The sequence below is a fragment of the Pelecanus crispus genome, chromosome 6 (genome assembly GCF_030463565.1).
Source record: "Pelecanus crispus isolate bPelCri1 chromosome 6, bPelCri1.pri, whole genome shotgun sequence".
Lineage (NCBI taxonomy): Eukaryota > Metazoa > Chordata > Aves > Pelecaniformes > Pelecanidae > Pelecanus > Pelecanus crispus.
Genome location: NC_134648.1, coordinates 38,112,723 through 38,137,499, shown reverse-complemented (window position 1 = coordinate 38,137,499; position 24,777 = coordinate 38,112,723). Strand labels below are relative to the sequence as shown.

The 24,777-nt window shown below is 35.1% G+C and overlaps 1 protein-coding gene across 1 annotated transcript in view; it reads left to right on the top strand.

Moving 5' to 3' along the window:
- RYR3 (ryanodine receptor 3) overlaps positions 1-24,777 on the top strand; it is a 203,530-nt gene that overhangs the window by 47,376 nt on the left and 131,377 nt on the right. Inside the window, exons 14-27 of the mRNA XM_075713037.1 lie at positions 453-588; positions 1,859-1,954; positions 2,687-2,805; positions 5,250-5,383; positions 6,038-6,279; positions 10,672-10,864; positions 16,217-16,433; positions 16,640-16,744; positions 18,272-18,375; positions 18,886-18,969; positions 20,722-20,881; positions 21,306-21,453; positions 22,391-22,596; positions 23,301-23,475. Coding sequence (XP_075569152.1) covers positions 453-588; positions 1,859-1,954; positions 2,687-2,805; positions 5,250-5,383; positions 6,038-6,279; positions 10,672-10,864; positions 16,217-16,433; positions 16,640-16,744; positions 18,272-18,375; positions 18,886-18,969; positions 20,722-20,881; positions 21,306-21,453; positions 22,391-22,596; positions 23,301-23,475 — 2,119 coding nt within the window. The remainder of the gene's footprint in view (positions 1-452; positions 589-1,858; positions 1,955-2,686; positions 2,806-5,249; positions 5,384-6,037; positions 6,280-10,671; positions 10,865-16,216; positions 16,434-16,639; positions 16,745-18,271; positions 18,376-18,885; positions 18,970-20,721; positions 20,882-21,305; positions 21,454-22,390; positions 22,597-23,300; positions 23,476-24,777) is intronic.

Here is a 24,777-nt window from a genome sequence, read left to right as displayed (position 1 = left end):
TTAGTCTCCAATCAACTGAAGTTACAAATCTATTCTAGTATTTGAGCTGGTTTGGTTTACAGACATTTTATTGGATAGTAAAATTCCCACCTTTTTTAATCAACAAAAATTCCTTTGTGTATAAATTTAAAGTGTTTTTTTTTTTCCTATGTAAAGAAGATTTTATGTAAAAAAGAGTCTGTTCGCAAAAATTATAAAAGCCTTTATTGTCAGCTTTGTTTATTCCTTACTTTTTATAATACTTAGCTGAGTAAGGAACAATATAGAATCATTCTCTAAAATGGATGATTCTGATATAGAAAAATACATTTTCAAATCTTGTAAGCACAATAGTTTGGGTTTTTTTAATCTAAGATGATGCAACTTTTAAATGTGTACAGGAAAAAATCTTTTAAGAGGACAACAACAAATGCTTTTTTATGTACAGTTCACTTTCTGTCATATGTGTTTAGGGAATGCTGGCACTAGTTTTGAATTGCATTGATCGCTTAAATGACTACAACAGCGCAGCTCATTTTGCAGGAATTGCAAGAGAAGAACATGGTGCAACATGGAAAGAAATTTTGAATCTCCTTTACAAATTGTTAGGTAAGTTCTTCAATAATCTACTAATGTAAAAAACCAGGATATGTATTCTTTATATTCTACTTGCTGCTTCACCACCAAAGAATACTTTGTGTGTTACTCATTCTATCATGTAGATTACAGAATTTCTTCCATATGCTCACTGATATCTATTACAGAGAACAGAGTTTTTTGAGCAATGATACAGCAGAAAAATAAATCTAAATCACTAATTTGATACCTGAGTTGCAGAATTCCTCATATAGGAGAATATTGTCTTCTGATGGAATTTAAATACATTCTGCTCTCATTACAAAGAAGGTTAGTCCCAAACCATGGTAAAATACAAAAGTTGAGAGTTAGGACAAGAATAAAACAAACCAGGGGGAATGCTTTGGAGCATGAGGTTATTTACATAGCACAGACATGCAGATACTTATGGTGAGATATTCTCATTACTTTAGAAAGTAATGAGATACCGTTGCCTGACTGTCTTATGAGTTTAAATAGAAGTAGGATGAAAAAAACTTCTTTAGTGCTATGTAGGCCTTTTCAGATTTTGTCTTGATTCTGCAGGTACATCTTGAACACACTGTTCTGATGTTATAAATATTAAGTTAATGCTTCATAATAAAAATCCTTGACAATTGTATGCAAAAGGCTTTTTTTTGTTTTTCTATGATCAGTAATAACTTCTGGAAGAAAAAAAATCAGTATTGCTTGAAATACTTGAAAGCTGATGAACTTTCAAAATGCAGTCAAATACTACTGTGTTCTGTGCTGCTGAAGACTAAAAGCCGTCCATTCTATAGCATGTTTTAATCAGAAAGTAGAGCTAAAGAGCAGTTCACCCAACCTGCACTTGAGCTTAAACTTCTGGGTATGATCTTCCCACTCATTGGTAGGAAGAAATATAAAAAGAAGTGCTTCAGCCTTTTGATAATGACAGTGCTTGACATCTGCATCAAACAAAAGTGGTGGATAATTCCTGTTTAAATTTAACAAATAAATAAACCACAAATAAAACCTATTTTTTGCTGAAATTCTTGCTTATCCAGTAGACCCCTGTCAACTTGAAAAACTACATGCTCTTTAGAAGTTACGTCACTTGCTGATACTCAAATTAATGAAAATCTTAATTCTTTATTACCGTAACGTATGTGTATTTAGGATTTGTCTGTTTATTATTTTGTGAAGTTGCTACAAAAATTCTGTTAAAATATATGTGGTTAACATTGGTGACTTAAAAAGGAAATCTCCTGTTATAAAATTATACCTTGCGGGTTTTTTCCAGCTGCTCTCATTCGTGGCAACAGAAACAATTGTACTCAGTTTTCCAGTAACCTTGATTGGCTAATAAGTAAATTGGACAGATTGGAATCTTCCTCAGGTGAGACTGACTTTTATCAATGTAAATTAACCATCAATATACCATACACCACTGTCTTATATCATAAATGTCAGAGTAGTTTTCCTTGAAAACAACATGTGTTAGAAAGCAAATACACTGCATTTTTTTTTTAATTGAGCAAAGTGTTTAAACAAAGTTTAAACAGACATTTTTATGGCATTTTTTGGTTCCATACATTTGGTATGTGCAATACCACATCCAGTCAGTGTTGGAAGTAACTTCAGTGAGTTAATAGATTGGGACAGACAGTATCAAGAATCAAGCCGACTGCTGTCCCATTGCTATCAAATAATACTAGAGTTGTTTGTGGGCACAAGTACAAATAACATATATAGAGAGAGAGAGAAAGAGAAGGCTTTTTATACTGTGGGGTGTTCAACAAAATATCAAAGTACTATACAATGCTCCCTACTAAAATCTTTGTCTCTCTCATTGAAAAGAAGGAGCTAAACTTGTATTTTTTCTCAAGTGGTTTTAAAATTGTGGCTATTTTCAAAAGAAAACAGAAATTAACAGCTTCCTAATACATTTATGTCTAATGCGGTTCACATCATAGTCATATCACTACTCTTTAAAAGTGTTTTCATTTTCTTTTTAGGCTGGAGAAAAGATAGCATCTCTTAAGATACTCTGTTATTTACTGAGCTTTTAGATTGTGTTCAGTTGTGCAGATGATTTAATGACAACATTATTTCTGTGGCCTTCATACAGGTATTTTGGAAGTGTTGCACTGCATCTTGATTGAAAGCCCAGAAGCTTTAAATATAATAGCTGAGGAGCACATCAAATCTATTATTTCACTGTTGGATAAACATGGGCGCAATTACAAGGTATGTTTGGAAAAACTAAGGATGTGTTGATAATCTTACAATGATTTGTGGAAAAAAAAACCCGGAGAAATGTCTATATGGAAATACGTGATTCTAGTACCTTTAAAGGAATAAAATAACATTGAAGCACATCTGCAAAATTGCTGTGTTGAGATTAAAAAAAATGTGTAATATATAATTGCTTTTCAGTTTCAAATACAGCCAATATGTATGACAAGCAAATAGTTAAGAAGTATTGGTAACCAGTCAGAACTTTGGATTTGTTGAGAAAATGAAGCATTCTGGTGGCTGTAAGCACGTGGACAGAGTAGCTTGCTTTGTGATGCAGGGCTCTGCAGAAGCAGTGAACTACCATTGTTGTATCTGCAGAAAGACAGAACTAAATCCTGCAAAGTCATTCCTTACTTGACTAATAATAATAGTAGCAGAAAAGAACAAAGTAAAATGAGAAATCAGAAAAATAATCCAAATATCTGAAAACACAGGTGTTCAGAAGAAAGAAAAAAACCCCGAGTTATACCAGAAGAAATAATGGTGGAAATTAATTTAGACATCAATGTGCAATTTATTATGACAGCAGAAGGTGGACACAGTTTCTGGCTGCGATCAGGATGACGTCACAACACAGAGGAGGATATAGTTTTATGTGTGATTTTCTGATGTGAGTTTCCTTCCTCAGTTAAAATTTTATTTGAAAGACTGATAACCTGGAGGAAGAACAAAGAAAGTTTTAGTGAGCTGAAATTACTGATTTACAGGAGAAGGTAATACGGAGAACCTAACCAGCTACAGATACAGAAAAGGGGAGAAGTATTTTTAAGCATGGTTGAGGAGTATAAGTAGGCATAAGGAAAAAGTTGAAATTACAGCAGTAAGTTTAGCCTACTATGTTTATCTGTTAGCAAGATTATTGTGCTGTGCCAGTCACCTGCAAAGAGAACCTTTCAGCTGGAGCATTTTTATGGAGACCTCATAGTGAGAACTTAAAGCAGAAATATACAGGAGAACAATTAGACTGTGTAATGTATTTGTGCATTTCCATTTGTAGTGTCTTTGATTGAACATCAGTAAGTAATAAAGTAATGTGAAGTAATGAATTTATTTGTTACTCTGGAAACAGTATATCTTGTTCTCCTACTAGATTAGAAATTCTGTTGTGATTTAGGAAATAAGAAACAGTAATATTATTAGCCAAAATTGTCTTGTAAATTAATGATTTGAAAGATTTTTTTAAAATGAAAGGCTTTGTGTCAGAAATATGGTCAGCGAGTACATAGAGATTATTTAAACAGTTTATGTGTAGATTCTGAGTTATTGATAATCATTAATGTTATTAAGATACTTCACAGCTGAATACTGGTCAGAGTTTCTGCAGTTAAGCTACTACCTCTGTCCTTCTGCTAGAGGATTCTGCCCAATAACAGAGATGGTAGAAAGGAAACTGCATGGGCTGGGACATAGCAAAGTTCACAATATATTAGCTTAAACTGCTGTTGAGGATGGTTTTGTGCTAATCCACTGGGCAGAGAACAGGAGTGGCTAAAATAAATATTCTGTTCTGCTGCTCCTTGTGTTGTACAGCAGTTTCCAAAATGGTAATCAACGGTGTGAAGACAGTTCTTTGTCTTGGAGGTGGTCTGTAAAACTTTAGACCATTTGGGCTCATTGCTCAATGATTGCCTGTCAGACCTCAAGTGCATCTTTAAGCTTCTTGTTTTTTTGCAAAAGTGTGCAGCTTTGTCTCTCGGCATTAAATGACATTATGTTACTGTGTTCTCTCTTCCAAAAGCTTTTGCTCCAGTAATCTGTGGGAGAATTTTGTCAACCTCTTTCACTTTTCAGACTGGCCAAAAAAAAGAAAGCTGAAATTTTAGAGTGAGATCTTTCTGAAACTCTGTTTTGCTTTATCGTGAATTCTTTTAAATGTTTTTAATTTCAAAAATAAATGGATTACTTCTTATATTGAAAACATGGTTTCAGAACAGATTCATAAGCAGTCTGAGAATTGCAGTTGAGAATTGTCCACTAATTTTGCTCAGAAAGTGTTTTGGGCTGCAGTAAATTTCTCAAAGAATTTTATTTCACATTTCAAATTTTTAATGAGATTTAATTGAAAAAAATTGTGAAGAGTTGACATATAGCTGTTCTAGCTTTGCTTTTTTCCTAATTGAAATGAGAGTAAGAACTCTGAAAAGAAGGGTTTTTGAGGCATTTTGCAAACCCTGTATTCTGAATTTGTGTTCCATGAATGTTTGATATCCTCTATCAGTACTAGGGACTACACTTGGTCCATATATGTGAAAAGTTACTTAGAAAACAATAATGATAATGTGTATTATATTCCTTCCTTTAGGTCTATTCTGAATGTAAATTAAGCTAACAACAGAAGAATAGTATATGCAGTTTCCTTTACCTGACTTTCTCCTGATTTTTTTTTTTTTTAGGTTCTCGATGTGCTTTGCTCTCTCTGTGTCTGTAATGGAGTTGCAGTTCGTGCCAATCAAAATTTGATCTGTGACAATCTACTGCCTAGAAGAGACTTACTTTTGCAAACACGTTTGATTAATGATGTGACAAGGTATAGTTACATGTTTTATTGTTATATTAGAAAAAATTGAACTTATATGTCTTCAATAATTAATTGAAGAAAATACTGTAACCTAAGAGATGTTCCACAGCTTTCAATATTGAGATACATACTTCAGGAAGTGTTTATATGTTAACTTCTGAAAAAAACATTTCTAATAATGATACGGCAATTGTAATGGAAACTGTGCTCAAATAGAAATTGCTCATTAATAGTAAGATCTGTTCTGAAATGGAAAGATTCTGTTCTGAAAAGGAAAGTTCCTTGTTTCTCATTCAAAACAGGGCGTGGCTTTACCTAATAATTATTACGGAGTATGTAGACATACTGTGATGTACTTGTGTGTTTTAAGAGGGATTTGATTTCCTGGCAACCTCACTCCTGTTGTTTTTTATTTTAGGAAATGATCTTGTTATTGCTCTTTTGACTATAAGTTTTGCAAAGCATTGAACCTATACCTTAGAAGATGATTCTACAGCAGTTTTATAAAGTCATAAAATGGGTCACTATTTTAAGTATTATAAGCAAAATGTGTACATCTACACTCTTACCGTATTTGCAAAGTGAATTTGACTATTATATAGCAATATAATTCATATGTCACATTTTATGTTTACACTAACTGGCTTCCATTTTCTTTCTTAGCATAAGGCCAAACATATTTTTGGGTGTTGCTGAGGGCTCTGCACAATACAAGAGGTGGTACTTTGAGCTAATAATTGATCAGGTTGATCCATTCTTGACGGCAGAACCCACCCATTTACGAGTTGGATGGGCCTCTACTTCAGGTTATGCCCCCTATCCTGGAGGTGGAGAAGGATGGGGAGGCAATGGTGTTGGTGATGACCTGTACTCCTATGGTTTTGATGGCCTTCATCTGTGGTCTGGTAAGTACTTTGTTCACATCTACTTATTCTTATATTTAGGGGTTACCTACCTTTACCTTTGTCCTGGTTTCAGCTGGGATAGAGTTAATTTTCTTCCTAGTAGCTGGCATAGTGCTGTGTTTTGGATTTAGTAGGAGAAGAATGCTGATAACACACTGATGTTTTAGTTGTTGCTAGGTAGTGCTTACACTAGTCAAGGACTTTTTCAGCTTTCCATGCTATGCCAGGTGCACAAGAAACTGCGAGGGGGCACAGCCAAGACAGTTGATCCAAAGTGACCAAAGGACTATTCCATACCATGTGATGTCATGCTCAGTATATAAACTGGGGGGAGTTGGCCAGGGGGCAGCGATTGCTGCTTGGGGACTGGCTGTACGTTGGTCGGTGGGTGGCGAGCAGATGCATCACTTGTTTTTCCTGGGTTTTGTTTCTCTTTCTCATTGTTCTCCTTTTCATTATAATTTTATTACTACTACTATTATTAATTTATTTCAGTTATTAAACTGTTCTCATCTCAACCCATGATTTTTCTTACTTTTGCCCTTCTGATTCTCTCCCCCATCCCACCAGGGGGGAGGGTGAGCGAGCAGCTGTGTGGTGCTTGGTTGCCAACAGGGGCTAAACCATGACAGCCTTCAGTACCTGTGCATATATAGCATGCTGTTTTATAGTGAGCTGCATTCAGAACTCCGGGATACCATGAAGTTATTTAGAATTTCAGATCAGACTTCTTGTCTGAGATTTTAGTCAATACTGAATTAAACCAATTAGGCTTTTTAGCAGATAGCTTCTATTTTCATGATTTTGATCAAAAAATAGCATTTTCCAGATCTAGATCAATACTGACTTAAGTCTATCTGTTAAAAATCAATGGATGTATTGATCTCAGACAAGTTCATTGTATATGGATCTACATTTGCATTGGTTTTTCACTTTGTATCTACAGTTGAAGTAAAATTACATTATTATCCTCACACCTATTGATAGATTTAATAAATTGAATTTAAATTTTGATAAACAGTTTCATAAAAGATAATTTTGGCGATTAGAAATGAGAATTGCTACACTATTACCAACTTCAGTTGTTTTTAGAACATAAATTTCTGTGGTGTAACATCAAACTGAAAACCTCTAGTTGCTATGCCGTTTGAAAAAACATTTTTCCTATTATTATCTGAAACAGGCTTGGCAGAAAAAAACAGATTTTTTTTTTAGGAATGCTTTTTAGTGTGTGTAGTAATCTAGGAGACTCTCAATTAGTACTGCAGTGAAGTGGTTACACTTGCAGTTTATAAAGAAGGGAGTTAATGGATACCAGTAGAGTTGTATTTTGTGGTCACTTAAGGATCAGTGACAGAAAACTTGTGGTCTTATTAGCCATTCTGTGTTAAGCAAATTGAAGGTGTTAGTGGGATGAGTTAATAAAAAAGTGGAAGTCACTGCCCATGCACTCGGGTAGATTTGAATAAGAGCTCTAGAAGAGTAAAAGGAATTTACAGGAGGGCTCATCTGAAGTGTTGCAGTTCAAATAATTTTTGTAATGATGAGTGTGTTAAAAAGAATAACCACTGAGGAAAAAGGAGAAAACAGAAGAATCTGATTAGGATGCTTTGGAGAGGGGTTAGTGAGAGCCCACTGAGGCATAGCTAGCTAGAAAGTGGCTTTGGAGCTATGAGCAAGGCTGTTGGGTTTTTTTTGTGTGGTTATCCCTCCCCCAATACTATATCCAGGGAAAGGGAACTAAAATCTGCTTTTTGTAAACAGACAGGTTTGTCACAGCAGAATACTTTTTGACCCTGTCAATATATGTTCCTCTAGAAACAACCAGCAACGTGCTGTTGGCTGATTGTAAGAATCAAATGGTAGCACAGGAAGTACTGGTGGTTGTTTTTGGATTCTTAAAGTTCCTAAATACTCTCTAAACAAGGAACATGTCAGAGAAGAAATAATGCATAAGACTATAAAATAAGAAAATATTTAGGTAATTAGTTGTATACCCATAATTACATCATCTGCTATCTTTGTAACATAGTTCTTAATAGAAATATCAGTAAGGAATGAAAGGAGAAAGAAAAGCAGTGGGAAGCTAAACAGTTGCTAAAATTTCTAGAAGATTTTATATATGTATCCTGCTTAGATAAATATTTAAAACAGAGCTCTGGCAATTAGGTTTTGTACCTAAAATATGTAACAGTCTATCTTAATTGGTAAAGGTCTTTTGTTCATATAGAAGATTTTGTTAAGAATAGAGATGAAACTGGAGGATCACCTTTTATTAACTTTGTATTGATAAGGTCTAAAATTGTATTTTCTCTGGCTTATACCTTTGTTAATCATAAATTGATTGCGAGTAGATTTTATTGGCTGAGTCTCTGCCTCAAGATAAAATTGAGTTGAAAACTGAGTTCATTTTCTGGAATGAGATGTGGATGTTTTTTCCCCAAGTTAGACAATTTGGGCCGCCTTTTCTCTGAAATGTTCAAACACTGAGTTGGGAATGTAACGTTTTGTTGTAAAGGACATTTTGTAACAATTTGTTTCACCCGGAATTTAGCTTTCTATGTTTCCTGTAAAAGTATCTTAAAATTTGTTTGAGACTTAGAAAAAACTTCAGTATCAGCACACTCTATAGATCTGTCTAATTTAATGGTTTTGTTTCTCAAGTGTGTAGCCATCCATGAGCATTCAGAAGTTTTGGGGAAAAAATAGACATTATTTCAGTCCTTGTGTGTACAATTTTAATTATGAAGTAGCATGTTATTTTTCCTTCCAGATCTCTCTTGCATACAGTAAATGATGGTTATTTTTTAGCTTGTTCAATTTGTGGCTTGTGTTTTATTTTACTGTACACTATTCAAGGCATGTAGGCAAAATCATTAATTTCCCCATATTTCTTAGTGCCTTGAAATGCCATATACAGCTAAGTACTCTTTAATTGCTCAGAAGAGAATAGTGTGGGGCCATGCAATTAGAAGGTGTGTTGTAAATACAGCGTACAGAAATACGCTGAGTTTGATTTTATGAACTTAATTCTAACATTTCCTAATTTGGGTGTGTTTCACTTTTCAATTATATTACCATTGTTCTAGCATAGGATTTTGTATATAAAATACCTGTGTGAGCATGTGCACACAGGTAATTCAATATTTTTTCCCAGCACTACTGAACAATTCTTAAATGACAGAAATAATGATTTTTGGGAGTAGGCTGGAAGACATCTGTAACATACTCCATTAGAAATGGCTGAATAAATCATTAATACAAAATTAAACACTAATTGAACCTCAGAAATACAGTGCTGGAAAGTCTCTTAAATCTCATCTCCTGCAATAAGGGAAAAGTCAGAGTTCTTAAACTGTCCTGAACAGTTGACTTGACTTGTTCTTAAGGAGTTGCAAACACAATATTTTGGACTAGTGCTTAACTGCTTAATTGGACTTGCTTTACAGTTAAAATACAATGTTTTCAAGGAATTCTGAAGAGATATTCCTTGGCTAAAAGTATAGTCACATACTCAAGCGTGATCAAAAAGCTGCAGTTGTTTGTAAGTGTGTATCGTTAGATTACTGCAGGTATATTACCTCTAGTTACTTGTTACTATAATTGCTGAGTCCTGTGCATGGCTGTAAGGTTCCACTTCCCTGGATAAGGAAAATGAAGCTCCCTCTGTTTAGTGTACAGCTGTAGTTGATAAAGAAAACCTGGCACATTAAGTTCTTGATCCATTTTTTGATAACTCGGTATACAATTCTGCCTCTTGATACTGTAAACCTGGATATTGGTCATAGTCACAGCTCCAGTAGAATTATAGAATCAAAGAATGGTTTGGGTTGGAAGGGACCTTTAAAGATCATCTAATCCAACACCCCCACCATGGGCAGGGACATCTTTCCCTAGACCAGGATCCTCAAATCCCCGTCCAACTTGACCTTGAACGCATCCACAACTTCTCTGGGGAACCTGTTCCAGTGTCTCACCACTGAATATTCAGAGATATGTGGATATGGTACTTTACAAATAAGTAAAGAAAAAAAAATGGATATATCAATGTTAGCTTTATGAAGAGGGCATCATTTACTGTGCCTCCGTACTGTTGCATTCAGGCTACAGTGTGAACGTGTGTGATTTGAGCAGAGCATGTTCCATCTTGTGAACAGTGTCAGAGCTCTCAAGTGATTTGCTCAGTTTATGCACTTCTCTGCCACATATCAGTTTGAAGAATGTTGACTCACTGTCTCTAAAAGCAGAACCATTCATAAAACACATGAAGGCAAGATCATGTCTTTGTGACAGCGAACAAAAAACTTGATGGTGTTTTTCAGGAAAGAATTCCATTGTTAAATCTGTGAGAGTCTGCTTAAAGCTTCTGATTACTGGATGCTTTTATCCTAGGTCGAGTACCCAGAGCTGTAGCATCCGTCAATCAGCATTTATTAGCATCTGATGATGTGGTTAGCTGCTGCTTGGATTTAGGTGTACCCAGCATTTCATTCCGCATTAATGGACAGCCTGTACAAGGAATGTTTGAGAACTTCAGTACAGAAGGGTTTTTCTTCCCTGTTGTAAGCTTATCAGCAGGTGTAAAGTAAGTACAACTTAATTTTAATTGTTGTTTCCTTTGCTGTCTTGTCATGCAAAATATTGTCCAAGTTCATGTATGATTTTTCTGTTTTGTTGTTTTGGCTCTGCCCAGCCAGCAGCTGGGAGGGAGGGAGGCAGGAAAGTACTGATTTGTTTAGGATGATTTCACTTAAGGGTGAAAAGTGAGCCTGTTAGCAATTTGACCAAGTCACAGTGTCTAAAAACTATTATTTTATGGGTATTTGGTGACCTAGGGGAAATTAATTTTGTCTCGTTCCAATTATCAGTGAAAAAAAAGCACATTAGAAACACAGTACCACATTTGGCACTAATTAAAGTTCTCACTGGCTTTCTCAGCTGGAAGTAAAAACCCTAAATCATCATGAAAACTGATACTATATTCACAGTAGGAAACACAAAGAACTGATGAGAAGCAGTTTTGGAATCTCATTACTAATATTGCCTATTTCTTACCTGTTTTGTAGCTAAAATACTGAGATTCGAACTTACCATTTTCAGGCTTCTATTGTTATCTTACCTTTAATTCATTCAGAAAATCTTCTGCAAATATCAGTCTACCTAAGTGGCCAAAATACTTAACATTACAAAGCCAACACAACAACAAAAGACTAGCTCTTGCGCTGTTGTTATAACATGACCAATTTCTGTTCAGTTCATCTTAGAGCATCTGTATTGCTGGTATTGACAGGCAATAATTTTAGGAAGGAAAGACATAAAGATAATTAAGGAGAATTCTTCAGTAAGAAAGGTTGGAATTTTTCTGTCTTTTGTAGGTTGAGCATGATTTCTGCATAAAATATGGATAAGTTATGAAAATTTTTCATTGTGAAAAAATGCAAACAGTCTAGATGTCAGTAGCTGCCAGAAACCGCCAAACTTAGAAGAAATAATCAGGAGCAGAGTAAGGGATTGTGGTGAAGGAGTGAAAAGATGCAAACAGCTGGCTTTTATTTAAAGGAAAGTTTCTCTTACACATGGTAAATTTTGAGAAGTAAAGGTTCAGAATGGCCAGAATAGACAGTAGATAGCTTTCATAAGTGAAAGAAAGCTCAGGTTATAAACGGTTCATACATTTAGCAATTAAGAAAAAAAATCTTTGTTTCTCTGAGGTGAAGTAAATCAGATAACTAGTTCTCTGTGGGCTTTTCCTTCTGTGATCAATACATAAGCACTTTGAGCATCTCATGCTTAAGAGAACCTCGCAGGTGAGAATACTAATGGAGACCAAACAGAATAAAGGAGGCCTGGGAAGGGCTTAATGAATGAATTTTCGTTTATTCTCTGGGAGTGACCCCACTGTGTAGCTCCATTAGTACAAGAGCTTTTGAAAACATTCATTACTTTTTTTCTCTAAAAAATATGCCTAAACTGGTGTAATTATTTTTCTTCACTGTTATTTGACGTTGCTTGTGTATTTTGTGAGAGCATTTTCATTTGTAGTTAATAGCTGATGGCAGTAGCAGGTTGTCACGAATGCAGGTTTGTGAATCCTGCTGATTGTGTCAATTCACTATGAATGAGTGACTTTACACAGGTTGATTTAGTAACAGTTAGAATTTACTTGTAGCAAATTGCAGAATTTAATTATAATATTTTCAATAGCACTCAATCATCAATGATTAATAAAGTGATTAGACAAAATTGATCAAAACAGTGACTTAGTTACAGATTCAAAGATGGCAAGGTTCACTCTATTACTACATAGAAGCACATGAAAGAGAATTAAATCACAAGTTAAAATGTTTCATAAAAGCATTGCGTATATACGGGGGGGGGCCCTCCCGTTGAGTCGCGAGGTTTAGACTAGACCCCCTTGCTTTCTAAACTCCCTCTCAGAGAGAAGCCGAGGTGCGGCTAGGTCTAGTCCTAGTCTCAGACTTGGTCAACGGTTTATATGGATAAGGATAACGTATATATATGCATGTATGTATATCTAGTACATAGGAAAAAATATATAAAGGAAATTGGATTATATGAGAGAGAAAGGAATCATATGTAGGGGATACGGAAACCCTCCCGTTGAGTGATGAGGTTTAGAATGGACCCCCTTGCTTTCTAGACTCCTTCTCAGAGAGGAGCCGAGGTGCAGCTGGGCCCACTCAGCCTCAGACTTGGTCAATGGTTTAGGAGAGTAATGCTATAAGAATAGTACAGCAATATAAAACTCCTTTTAAAATTAAATGATACATCTACAAAACTACTTAAATTGATTCATGCATGCACACTTACAACTATAAATGCATATATGAAAATAGTATACCTGTTAAAAATTCCCCTCGAGTTTAGTGAAATACTCACGTCTAATGCCTTGGCATTTCTCAGCGGGCGAGAGTAGAGTCTCGAGGAGTGAAGAATATCAGCAGCCCAGGCTCCGTTGTCCATCTCCGGCAATGGAGTTCTGGTAGCAGCAGACTTTCGGAGTCTGCTAGTTTTTGCTGACTCTGAGAGACATTTCGATCAGAGGGAGATGCTGGTGCAGCCCGCAGCGGTCCAGGAGAGCTCAAAGGGCCTCACTTAGGACTGCCATTTATAGGATTGTGAGATGATTGACTTTAATCACCAGTAAATTTCCATCCGAGCCACAATTTGGGTCGGCTTGTTGCTGGAATTCCAGCAGCGATGATACCACCCTGTTTCAAGGCTGTCCGGGGTAGCTGTTTGTTCTCGTTCCCCTCGGTAGCCATAATGTGAATGTCGATAAGAACAGGGCCGCTCTCTGCTCCAGCCATATAGGAGTTTCTGGTACAATTAAGGGGCGCTTAACTGACCAACTCGCTACACAAAGGCTGCGGCCTGTGAATTCCTGAGATTGTAAAGTAGCCGAAGTAAAGGGGAAAAACAGAACAGAAAAACAGGGAGGGGGGGAGATGTACCACCACACAGGTTATATGTCATCTTCTGTGTCTGTTAATATCAGAGAAATGTTATTACGTGGGAATCCTGAGTTCATGAGTGAAGGAGGGTGTTCTGCACTGGGCACAAACTCTTGTGTTGCTACTTCTGTTGTGGCTTATCTGCTTTTCCTCTGCTTTCTATGACTTTTTCAGTCTCTTATTCTGGGTCTGCTTCATCATTCCATCATCAGTTTTTCCTCTCTAAACCCGTGTCAGCACCTGCTTACCCGCACTGTCTCTTATTCTGTTTTTTAATGTAGAATTTTCTCCCTATCTATCCCATTTTTTTCTCCTTCTCCCAGTGGTGCTACAAGCTCTACCTGTAGTACTACAATATGGCCATTCAAATAATCAAGCAATTTAAACAGCAACTCTGTATTGAGAATTCATTTCCTTTTCTTCTGTTTTTCTTTTCTTCTATTCAGATCTATTTAGCCTCTTTTTAAAAAGTGTGTAAATGCAGAGATAAAGAAATGAAATGTGAGATTAACTTTAAATGAGCCATCCAACATGTTTTTAGGGAAGTTAGGGGTCTGGGTGTGTTGACATGAAAAGTCATCTTAAAAGTCAATGCCTGGTGCTTTTAGTAATTAAACATGAGGTACATTAAATACTGTTATCATGGGGGTCTTGTCTTTCACAGACAGCCTTTGTAGTAAGCAAAAGACAATTTTAGCATAGTCTTGTCATTCAGGCTACAAAAACTAAGTATAGCTGCTAGCAAACTGCTAGAATGTTAAGAGCAGTTGCCTATGTACAGCCCAACTCCAAAATGAAGCAAAAGGAGTAGTAATGAACCTAAATCAATCTGTTTAACTATTTCTAGCTGTCTTTTAGGAGTTACATTGTTTTATATTTGATTTTCAGGAGGGTTCTTTTTAAGGTTAAGGTCAGATAAATTAACACAAGTTTTTCAGACTGAAAGATCTGAACATTTCTTTTAAAATGAGACAAAAAGCTGCAGTTTTTGTGGAGTGTTCAGGTTTTTAAAAGAGAGTGTGCAGCATTAGGAGGATATAGCCTGTGTGGAGGTTTAGATACTGCAGTGAAGAGCAGGGAGAAAACAGGCCTCGGGTGGAATGAGAACATCATAAAGATCAGGTGAGATTGAATGGTTTGCTACAACTCGGAAAATTTGACCAAGTTGGCAGGAAGCGAGGAATGATTTCCTGGGGTGTGGTTGGCAAAGGAAGAATTGTATGATATTTTTTTCATTTCGATTCTTTCTTTGACTTTTGTCTATTTAGGAAGTTAGACTTCTGGGTCCTAAAATAAAATTGACCTCCTTTTTATTTTTAAAGTATTTTGATCTGTGTGGGGGCTTGCCATAAGGAGAGGTCTAAGCTCAAAGTTGTCATCTCCAACATTCAGCTGCCTTGGGATCATTCAAATATTTTAAACAATGTGCTTTCAAAATGAAATTACAAAGTTCAAGCTTAATAGAAGTAATCAATAATAATATATTTCTTGTGGATATTGACCATTTCAGATACTTGTGACTTGTGCTTATGCACATCCTGTTTGAGAAAACTTGTGTGTCTTAATTTTTCTCCTGTTTTTATGTTATTAATGTCTCTTACTGGCAATGAAATATGTTGATCTGATAGTTCTAGTATTTCTAGAAGTTTAAGTGAAAAGTGGTATAGGCTTATTCTGGTCACCCTATCACAACAAATGTATGGGCTGTTTCCTAGAGATAACAACTGTTTTAAATTTTCTGTGGTTGTTTACCTCTAGAGTTTGCCTACATGAAGACCAAAGTATGAAGTTGGATAGTTTTTGTCTCTGTTGTTTTTCCTGGTATACTCTTAAATTTATATGAAAAAGATGTATCTGAGGAGAAACAGAAAACTTTAGGAGTTTAGTAGAAATCTTATTTATGCTTCTGAAACTCATTCCCAGTTGTAGTATGAGGTATAATTTTGTTTGCTTGATTTATGTATTATATGATTATAGTGGGTTTTTTCACCATGTCGTCTGGGCTTTTTTCCTCATGTGCCAACTGCCTGCATGAGTGCACTGAGAAGTTACTTTAAAACGTTTAAGTGGTATATAAATAGTGCATATGGGATTTTTTTGAGTAACAATCTGATTTAAACTAGATTTGTGTTTCAAATAATTTAAATGCATTAAAAATTTTACAATTTACAACCATTTGATTTTAAGTAAGAAACTTTTTTTTTTTTAAATATGCTGCTGCACTGAATAATTAGTTTTTGCTTTGGCCAAAACAAATTTTCAAAAAATAGTGGGTTGTGTTATTGATAGAATCTGCTAGTATGAATGCTTGGTAACTCTGTGGTGTTTATCAAAGCATGAAATACACCTGCATTTTTGTAAATGCTATTCAAATAAATGTTTAAGTTTCTAAATGATTTATTTCTAATGTTAGTATATGCTGACTATTTAAGAGAATAATTTCTTCATTGAAAATTGCACAGAGTTCGTTTCTTATTGGGTGGACGTCATGGAGAGTTTAAATTTCTGCCTCCTGCTGGCTATGCTCCTTGTTATGAAGCGTTGCTTCCAAAAGAGAAGATGAAACTGGAACCAGTGAAAGAATACAAGAGAGATTCTGATGGAGTGAGGGATTTGCTGGGTACAACACAGTTCCTCTCCCAAGCTTCCTTTATCCCTTGTCCAATAGACACCAGTCAGGTATGTTAAGTATGCAGTAATGGCGTTGTAATATATGTCTTAACAAAATTTAAATTCACAATATAAAAACTAAGCTAGCTTGCCCCCTTTCTTAGCAATCATTTGTGTGTTTTGGTGTATTTAACTGAACTAGATGATCTTGGATCTACAAGGTGTGGTAACTGGAACCTTTCCTTATTTGTGGAATTGTTACACTCTTTTCTTAGGTTGCTCTTCCTTTTCATCTTGAAAAGATCAGGGACAAACTAGCTGAAAATATCCATGAACTCTGGGGAATGAACAAAATAGAACTGGGCTGGACATATGGCAAGGTATGTTTTGAATGACCTGTCTGGGTACAGTCACCTGTATTAGGTTAAGTATTCTACCAGAAAACCTGGACTTGGAAGTTGATCGAGTACTTAATGGTGGTCTATACATTACTAACAATAGATGAACAAGTAAGCTGGCAGGAGACAGTGATATTAACTAGTGATTAGAAGGCAAATTTGGAATATAAATAAGGTACATAATTGAGCACTGTAAGTAATCAACCATTTGAAAAAATGTCTTAATTGAGAAATATACTAGCTGCTAGATGGAATTCTACTGAAAATCATACCAATAGTAAGTAACACCTCAGCTAACTCTTTAGTTACTCTAGTGCTGGGGATCAAAGAGATAACAAGCAAAAAGTCTGTTGTGGAAATTTGCTTCTGTTGATAACGGAGAAAAGGTTTTCATGACTTTTGTAAATATTCAAATTCCTTAAAGCTCATGTTTTTTATTTAATTAGTTACAGTTAAAACTTATCATTATAATGATCCCTTATAATGTGGTATAACCTAACAGCTTGAAGAGAGTAAGGCCATCTGGTCAACGTTATTTAAACGCGTATGACAAGGCATTCCCTGCCCAATGCATGCCACCAAATGAAAAAGAGTTAAAAGGGTAGGCCAAGACTATTATATTCAGAATATTATATTAAATTCAACAGTTATATTAAAATTGGTACCTTCCCCTAGTAATATAAAATTCTAGAGGCCATATTCTGTCTTGTATTTAGACTATTTCATCTTGCTTCTTTTCAAATTCAGATTTACTGGGGTAGTCATCCATGTGCCCATCACAACTGTATCCTACCTCAGAAAAATCTTTTTCATTCTCTTCTGTCATTTTTACTTACGGACTTGATTTACCTTTTTCTTCAATAACTCTATCATACTATCTGCTAAAATGTCATGGCTATTGAAATGCTGAGCTTTACTAACCTTTTTAATGTTTCTGAGCTTTGGCAATTGAAAAATGTTTTTGTATGTGAAATGTTGTGACTCTTAGTTGCCATCAGGATAGAAGCACTTGGCGCTGAATGAAAGAGCATTTTTAATTGAGTTGGATAAGTATGCAAAGATTTGTGTCAATATCAGAAAGAGTGCTCTGCTTTATTATTCCAGTAGAATTTGGAAAACATTACCAAATGATTCTTTAAGGTTTTTGAATCAGAATGTATACAGTGGATCAGATTGTGCTCTATTGAGCACATATTGCTCAGGCATTCAGCAGAAATATTCACTGATTTTACAGGCTTGCTTTCTTGTGTTTCATGTATTTATGCAGAACATACGAAATAGCTACATTTTTTTCTGATTTTGTTGGTTATGGAGGAGTACTTACAGTGTGCATTATAAATGAATCATGGGAAAGTTGATTTATATAATGATGAGTAACTGTCATTGAACAAAGATAAATGGTATTGTTCGCAATGTCTTCATTATTGCAAAGAATTAACTGATTTTTTACTCTGATATTGTCTCGAATCTGATATCAGCAAAGTACTCTTTTCTATTGCTTTGTTACAGATACGGGATGATAATAAAAGGCATCATCCTTGTCTTGTGGAATTCTCAAAATTACCTGAGACAGAGAAGAATTATAATCTACAAATGTCAACTGAAACCCTCAAGTGAGCTTTAAATTTAAAAGAAAATAAAGTTTATTTTTTTAATTTTTTTTCAAGCACTTCATACTGTTGTAAGATACAAAAACATTAGAATATCTCATTCAAAGTGTGTTCTGCTAACTTTGCTAGAAGTTCCAGGAACACATTCAGAGCAATTCAGAAAAATCTTGTCTCTACAGAGATGCAAAGAAAAAACCACCACCAAATCCTGTTGGTTTTAATGAAGTGGCATAACTTTCAAGCCACAGATTTGTACCTTTTTAGACTTTGAAGGTTTTATTATATTATTTATTATTTTTTATTATTTTAGTTATTATTTCATTATTATTTATTTATTATTTATTTATTATAAGTTAAAATATTTTGGTTCTGAAATTCCATTATTTTGAATGACTTCCCTTATTTTTAAATATCATTAGTTCTGCGTATTTGTACTAAAACCGAAAGAAATTTATAGAATGGGTGAGCACTATAATGTTGTGTTTCACTACTGCCATTTTTTTATGTTGGCAGAACCCTTTTGGCCCTTGGATGTCACATTGTTCATGCTCATCCAGCAGCAGAGGAAGATCTTAAAAAAGTTAAACTTCCTAAAAAGTATGTACCTTATGATAACTGTTATATATTATTTGTAACTACAGGGTATTAATTAAACAAAAATATTGTAAGGTCATTTAAAAAATACTTGATGTGAACCCCATACTTGATACGGACTTACAGAGCACATGGTTGGTCCGTTGCTTTGCCTGCGATGATGGTTGACTGTGAATACTGCTGCATTTCATCACCTTGTGGAGTGATTCACAGAGACACAAATAGTCACATGCTTAAAACACATGCAATTATATCTGTGTTACATCATCTTAGAATAGATAATCCAAAGTTAAAAGCAACATTTCAGTGCTTTTCTATCACATAACAAAGAACAGTATATGTATATGATGGTAAATTGATCTAATTGAAAGAGGGTATGCCGTTTTCCCGTAACTCCTATTTCAATTTGTACATCTCCTTCCCTCCCCTCCAAGAAAAGGTTTGCTCAACATACACGCATTTCCAGAGACATTATTAATGCATTTATTTAAAGAAGAGGAAAAAATAGAAAATTACTGTTCTTATAATGTTGCACATTTCTAGAAAATGTAAATACGTAGATTATTGCGTAAAATACAGTTGGGTTTTTGCTTTAATTTTTATTTGGTAGCTAAACTACAGCAGTTAGAGCTAAACTAGTTGAATGATCTTTTTTATTTAGACATCTGTAAGTCATCAGTAGTAATCACCCCAAAAGTGGCAAAGATTAATCAAGAATTACATCTGTATTTTAGCCTCGTCTTTGGGGATTCTGTAGTCCTGTTCAACAGATTAAAACCCTGTCCTGCAACAAAACTTGAAGACAGAAACAGTGATTTGGATACTTGCCATTTCACATCAGTTTATCAACCCACAAGTTGTCCTTGCTCCTGAAACAGCTTTACCCATCAGAAACAAAGTTAGGTTTTTAAAGAGAGCAGTAAAATAGTTTTATGATAATGGGAGATGGTAATTTTGATCCAGTTGATGGCATTAATTGAAAAAAAGCAAAAAGAACCCTTGCCAAGGTTCATACTACAGTCTGTCATCATACTGGTTTGATACTATTGTCTTCAATAACAGAACAAATAAATCTTAGTTTCTGACTCTTGCTAAAATATCTTCTGCCTACATGAATCATCCTAACAAATGGAAATGATCTGAGCAAGAGTGAGTCTGCATATGTCTAAAACAGCAGAGTAGTCTTTATACTATGTGGAAGGGTTGGAGAGGGTAATACCAACTACTAAAAAACTACTAAAATTCCTATTCAGTGAAAAAGTGGGAAGAAAAATAGTTAAAATATGTTTTCTTCTGTTGGAAAAATGGTAACGCAATCTTTACAGACTAGGATATAAAAAAAATACAATACTTAGTAGTGGTTAAAAAATAATGTCATAAGAAGTCATAATGCAGATCTTTAAAATAGAAATTACTTGATAGGTTTGAATGACAACTATAAAAAAAAAAGTAAAGAGTACTCATTTAATAACAATTTGTTCTTTTCATAGCAACTATTTAGAGATGCACATACGGATCTGGGTCACATTTAATTAGATAGGGTGCAAGTAGGTGGAAAATGAAACTCTCTGCTAGAATACAGGTTATATCCTAGTCAATGACCCAATGCAATGCAGGATTTTTGCAAAGAAATGGGAGAGTAGGAGATTGAAAAGTGGAGAGAGAAAGTGAACCCCATCCTGTGAATGCCACATAGAAAACTTTAAATACCATCATTGGGGTATTGAGTCTCTGTTTTCCTGTCTTGACTTACAGTTACATGATGTCAAATGGATATAAACCTGCCCCTCTTGATCTTTCTGAAGTGAAATTGTTATCTTCTCAAGAATTTCTAGTTGACAGACTAGCAGAAAATGCGCATAACGTCTGGGCAAAAGACAGAATAAAGCAAGGATGGACCTATGGCATTCAGCAGGTAAGGACTTCTTTAGATGCATTTGGAATAAGTAAGGAACATGAGATTTTGTTTTCTAGAACATCAGTTGGGCGTGTTAAAGAAGAGGGTAAATACTGAATGTCATGTAATGTCTGGAAAAGTTAGAAGGGTGGGTAGCATGAAAAGAAGCCCTGCCCATGCAAGTCTGAGTAGATTGTCAGACCTGCGTGGCTCCAGCTTCAGGATGTATGAGAATATATTTCCATACTTCTCTTTCATTCTTGTCTTTAGGTGTTTAATATTATTAACAATTGGGCTTGCATTCATAGAACTGTTCTTCATCAACATCGTTTCTCTCCTGTAATCTTAACATTATTTCAGAATACACTCTGTCTCATTATATAAAATCTTTGTGATTTTTAAACACAGTTTTATTCTTGTTCTTTTTTATAACCTCTTTTAGGATCTTAAGAACAAACGTAATCCTCGGCTAGTGCCATATGCATTATTAGATGAACGTACTAAAAAATCAAACAGAGATAGCCTCCGTGAAGCTGTTAGAACATTTGCGGGCTATGGTTATAGTATTGAGCCACCTGACCAAGAGATAGGTATGTACTTTCAGTAAGAATCATGACCTTTTTTTTCCTCAGTGCTGGGAAACACTGAAATAGATAGGAAAAACATAAGAGATGAATTAATGGTAGTGTATTTTTGCAGTGGACTTTAATGAAAGGTGCAAATATACTTTGAAAATGACTTGTATATTACTTAGAATTTTTTTTTTTAAGATCAGTTATAGTTAATGATATGATAATTCTAATTTCCATGATTTTTAGATTGGAGAAAATCTGAAGTGTGACTGGACCTACTGGTTTTCATTTGGAAATAATGAAAGAAAGAAAATAATATGGGATTAATTTAAAAGAATTTTTTACATTGTATGCAGATTAGGTTTGACTATTTCAAGTCAAATGCAGTTCTTAAGAAGTAGTCAAAGAAGTGCACCAAGTTCAATATTTTTTTTTTTTATTGAAATTAGGAGCAGAAATTTGTTTAGAAGGTTTTCTTCATATTTGCTATACCACTGTAATTTTTTGCCAAAGATCCAAACTGAAACAAAACTTATTTGATAATTTTTTTTAAAATGTTCTAAATGTATTGACTTGTGTAGGAAAGTATTTTGTTGTGTTGTAATACTGCATTATTGCATTGGATTGTATTGCATGTAGTAATCTTACACTTCTGAGGTCTCTTCTAGTCAGTTTTGGGGGGGGGGCTCTGCATTGGGTGATACTTTGTAATATTCTGATTCTAAATAGCGGATAAACACTCATCCTGTATAGAATTAGAATGTGGTAGTCTCTATATGCTGATTACTGTTCCTCCTTTTTCAGCGTTTACTGTGAAGTTTCTTAAACATGCAATGATAGATAATGGCTGTTTTCAGAGACAGAAAATACTGGGGACAGATGAAAAGCTAAACAGTGGCATTTATCATTTCATCTAATTATAAAAGGTGGGGGTTTTTTCTGTTTATTTTTACAGCTGACCAAACAGTGGAAAAAGTCAGCATCGACAAGATACGATTTTTCAGAGTAGAACAGTCTTATGCAGTGAAGTCTGGAAAGTGGTACTTTGAATTTGAAGCTGTGACAGGTGGAGATATGCGTGTCGGCTGGGCCAGGCCAGGCTGTCGACCTGACATAGAGCTGGGAGCTGATGACCAAGCATTTGTATTTGAAGGAAGCAAAGTCAGTACATCTTTATCTTTTTTTAACCTATGAACAGGCTAGGCAGAGAACTACAATATAGGTTTCCTCTGTATATTCCAGATCAACTATTGGAATATTTTTGATTCATATAAAGATATCTCTGTGTTCTGTTTCATGCTGGATCATATCTACATTTTGGTTCTGGTCATTGAAATTATGCTACACAAAGGTGTGTTGGTTTATATCTATCTTTCTAGGATATACCCAACTGAGTAAAGAAGTCTGTCATAAGCATAACCAAAATATAGCACTCACTTCACTTTTTTTATAAGTGGTGTTTTACAAAAATAAAACAAAGTTTCTTCAATGACTGGAAGAGAAGACCACAGTTCTGTTTTCCCTTTTCTGTCTTTTCTGCTTTCTGCACATTCTTTCTTCCCCAACTTGACTCCTAAAGGACCAGAAGGATGATAATGACACTGCATGTGAGAAGTGGAATCCAGTGAACAGTGGTTATCATCCAGGTTCTAAATTGCTGTTTGCATATTTTGCATATGCCTAGGTTTCTCTATGTGAAATAACTAAGATAATTAAATTAGTTATCTGAAAGCCATGATCAGTACTGTTTGCAAATTACTTTGAGATCCTGGAAGGTGAAATATTTGATTGTTTTACTTCATTTATTTTGTGTTTTATTTTTTAATTTTAGCATGGTGTTTATTTACTTGGTTTTTTTTGCTCAGGGCCAGCGTTGGCATCAAGGCGGTGGATTCTTTGGACGAAGCTGGCAATCAGGAGACGTGGTTGGTTGTATGATAAACTTGGATGACAAATCAATTATCTTTACTCTGAATGGAGAGTTGCTTATAACCAGTAAAGGTTCAGAACTTGCGTTTGCTGACTTTGGAATAGAAAGTGGTAATTTTCTTTTTACAGTTACATGGTTATGAGAAGACAAAACAAAACAAAACCCAGAAAAACTAGGCTGTCATAATGGCTTAGTGAGCTGAGAAATCGTATTTCATTGATGTGAGCCTTCAGACTGTGCTACACATTAACTTCATAAAACTTTATTTTAGGAGCACTTATATGGCACAAATTGATTTTTTTTTTTCTTTTAACTACAAGTAGATATTAATGGGATTTCAGCAATCAGAATGGGAAGATTTTCTTGAAGCCGTGCTAGGCTTACTCACAGGACTGAACTTCAGTGTTAAGAAGTGGTAATAATAAGCACCTTGAAAAATTCCCAAAAGCTGAAAATGTAGTCTCTGATTATCTCACTGGAGCATACACATTTTATGTTCTTGTCTGTGAAGGACAAAATTGAGTACTACGTGGTGAGAGGTTGCACGAAAAAAACAAATCTTTGCAACATAAATGGATTTGTAGGGTTTTTTCTCCATCCAATTCATAGCTTATCTGCATTTCTCCTTTTCCTGGGCTATTTTTCCTCTTGTGTTTTTTTCCTTTGCTTTTTTGAACAGTAATATCTACATGACTGTACTGAAGGAGGCAAGAAATATTTTCAAACTCTTTTGTTGTATTTTTTAGTTGACATTTCTTTGGAAGCATATCTCCTCCAACCAGTAGTAGCTTCATGCCCGTTAGTAATTGCCAGAAGACTTTGCAATTGCTCGCTCTCTTTGGTCTGACCATTGATACAGTTTTTCTAATGGTAGAGAATGAGGGACTGCCTTAAGAGAGCTTTTCTGAAGGCTTAAAGTTGAAGTGTAGGAGAGAAAATTTCTCCTTTAGAGGTTGAACTGTCATCTTTTCCCTGAAGTTGCTCCAAGTTCTGTTTCTTGAGAGATGGAGAAATAATTCAACAGCCTTTCATCCCTGTCTATTGGGTGCTACAGGTAAATGGAGACCAAAAAAAATCAGTCATAAAAAATGCCAGCATTAAGGAAGTGTGTATTTGTCCATCATGAATGATGGAGGGATGAAGGTTGGCAACAAATTTATAGCTGCTGATGGCAAATTACATTTTAAACAGATGTACTGAGATACATGAACCTCATCTCAAAGTCCTTTTGAAACTTCAGTGCCTTCAGAGAGCACGCTTAACTTTTGTTAATAACTTTGATCTAGCCAAGGTTGTCTTCCAGTGTCCAACTTATTGCATAAAGACATGTTTATTAGTCTGAAAATGATGAAGATAACTGATTCTTCTAATAAATGAATAACTGACTTGAGCAAATCTTGGTTTTTCAAATC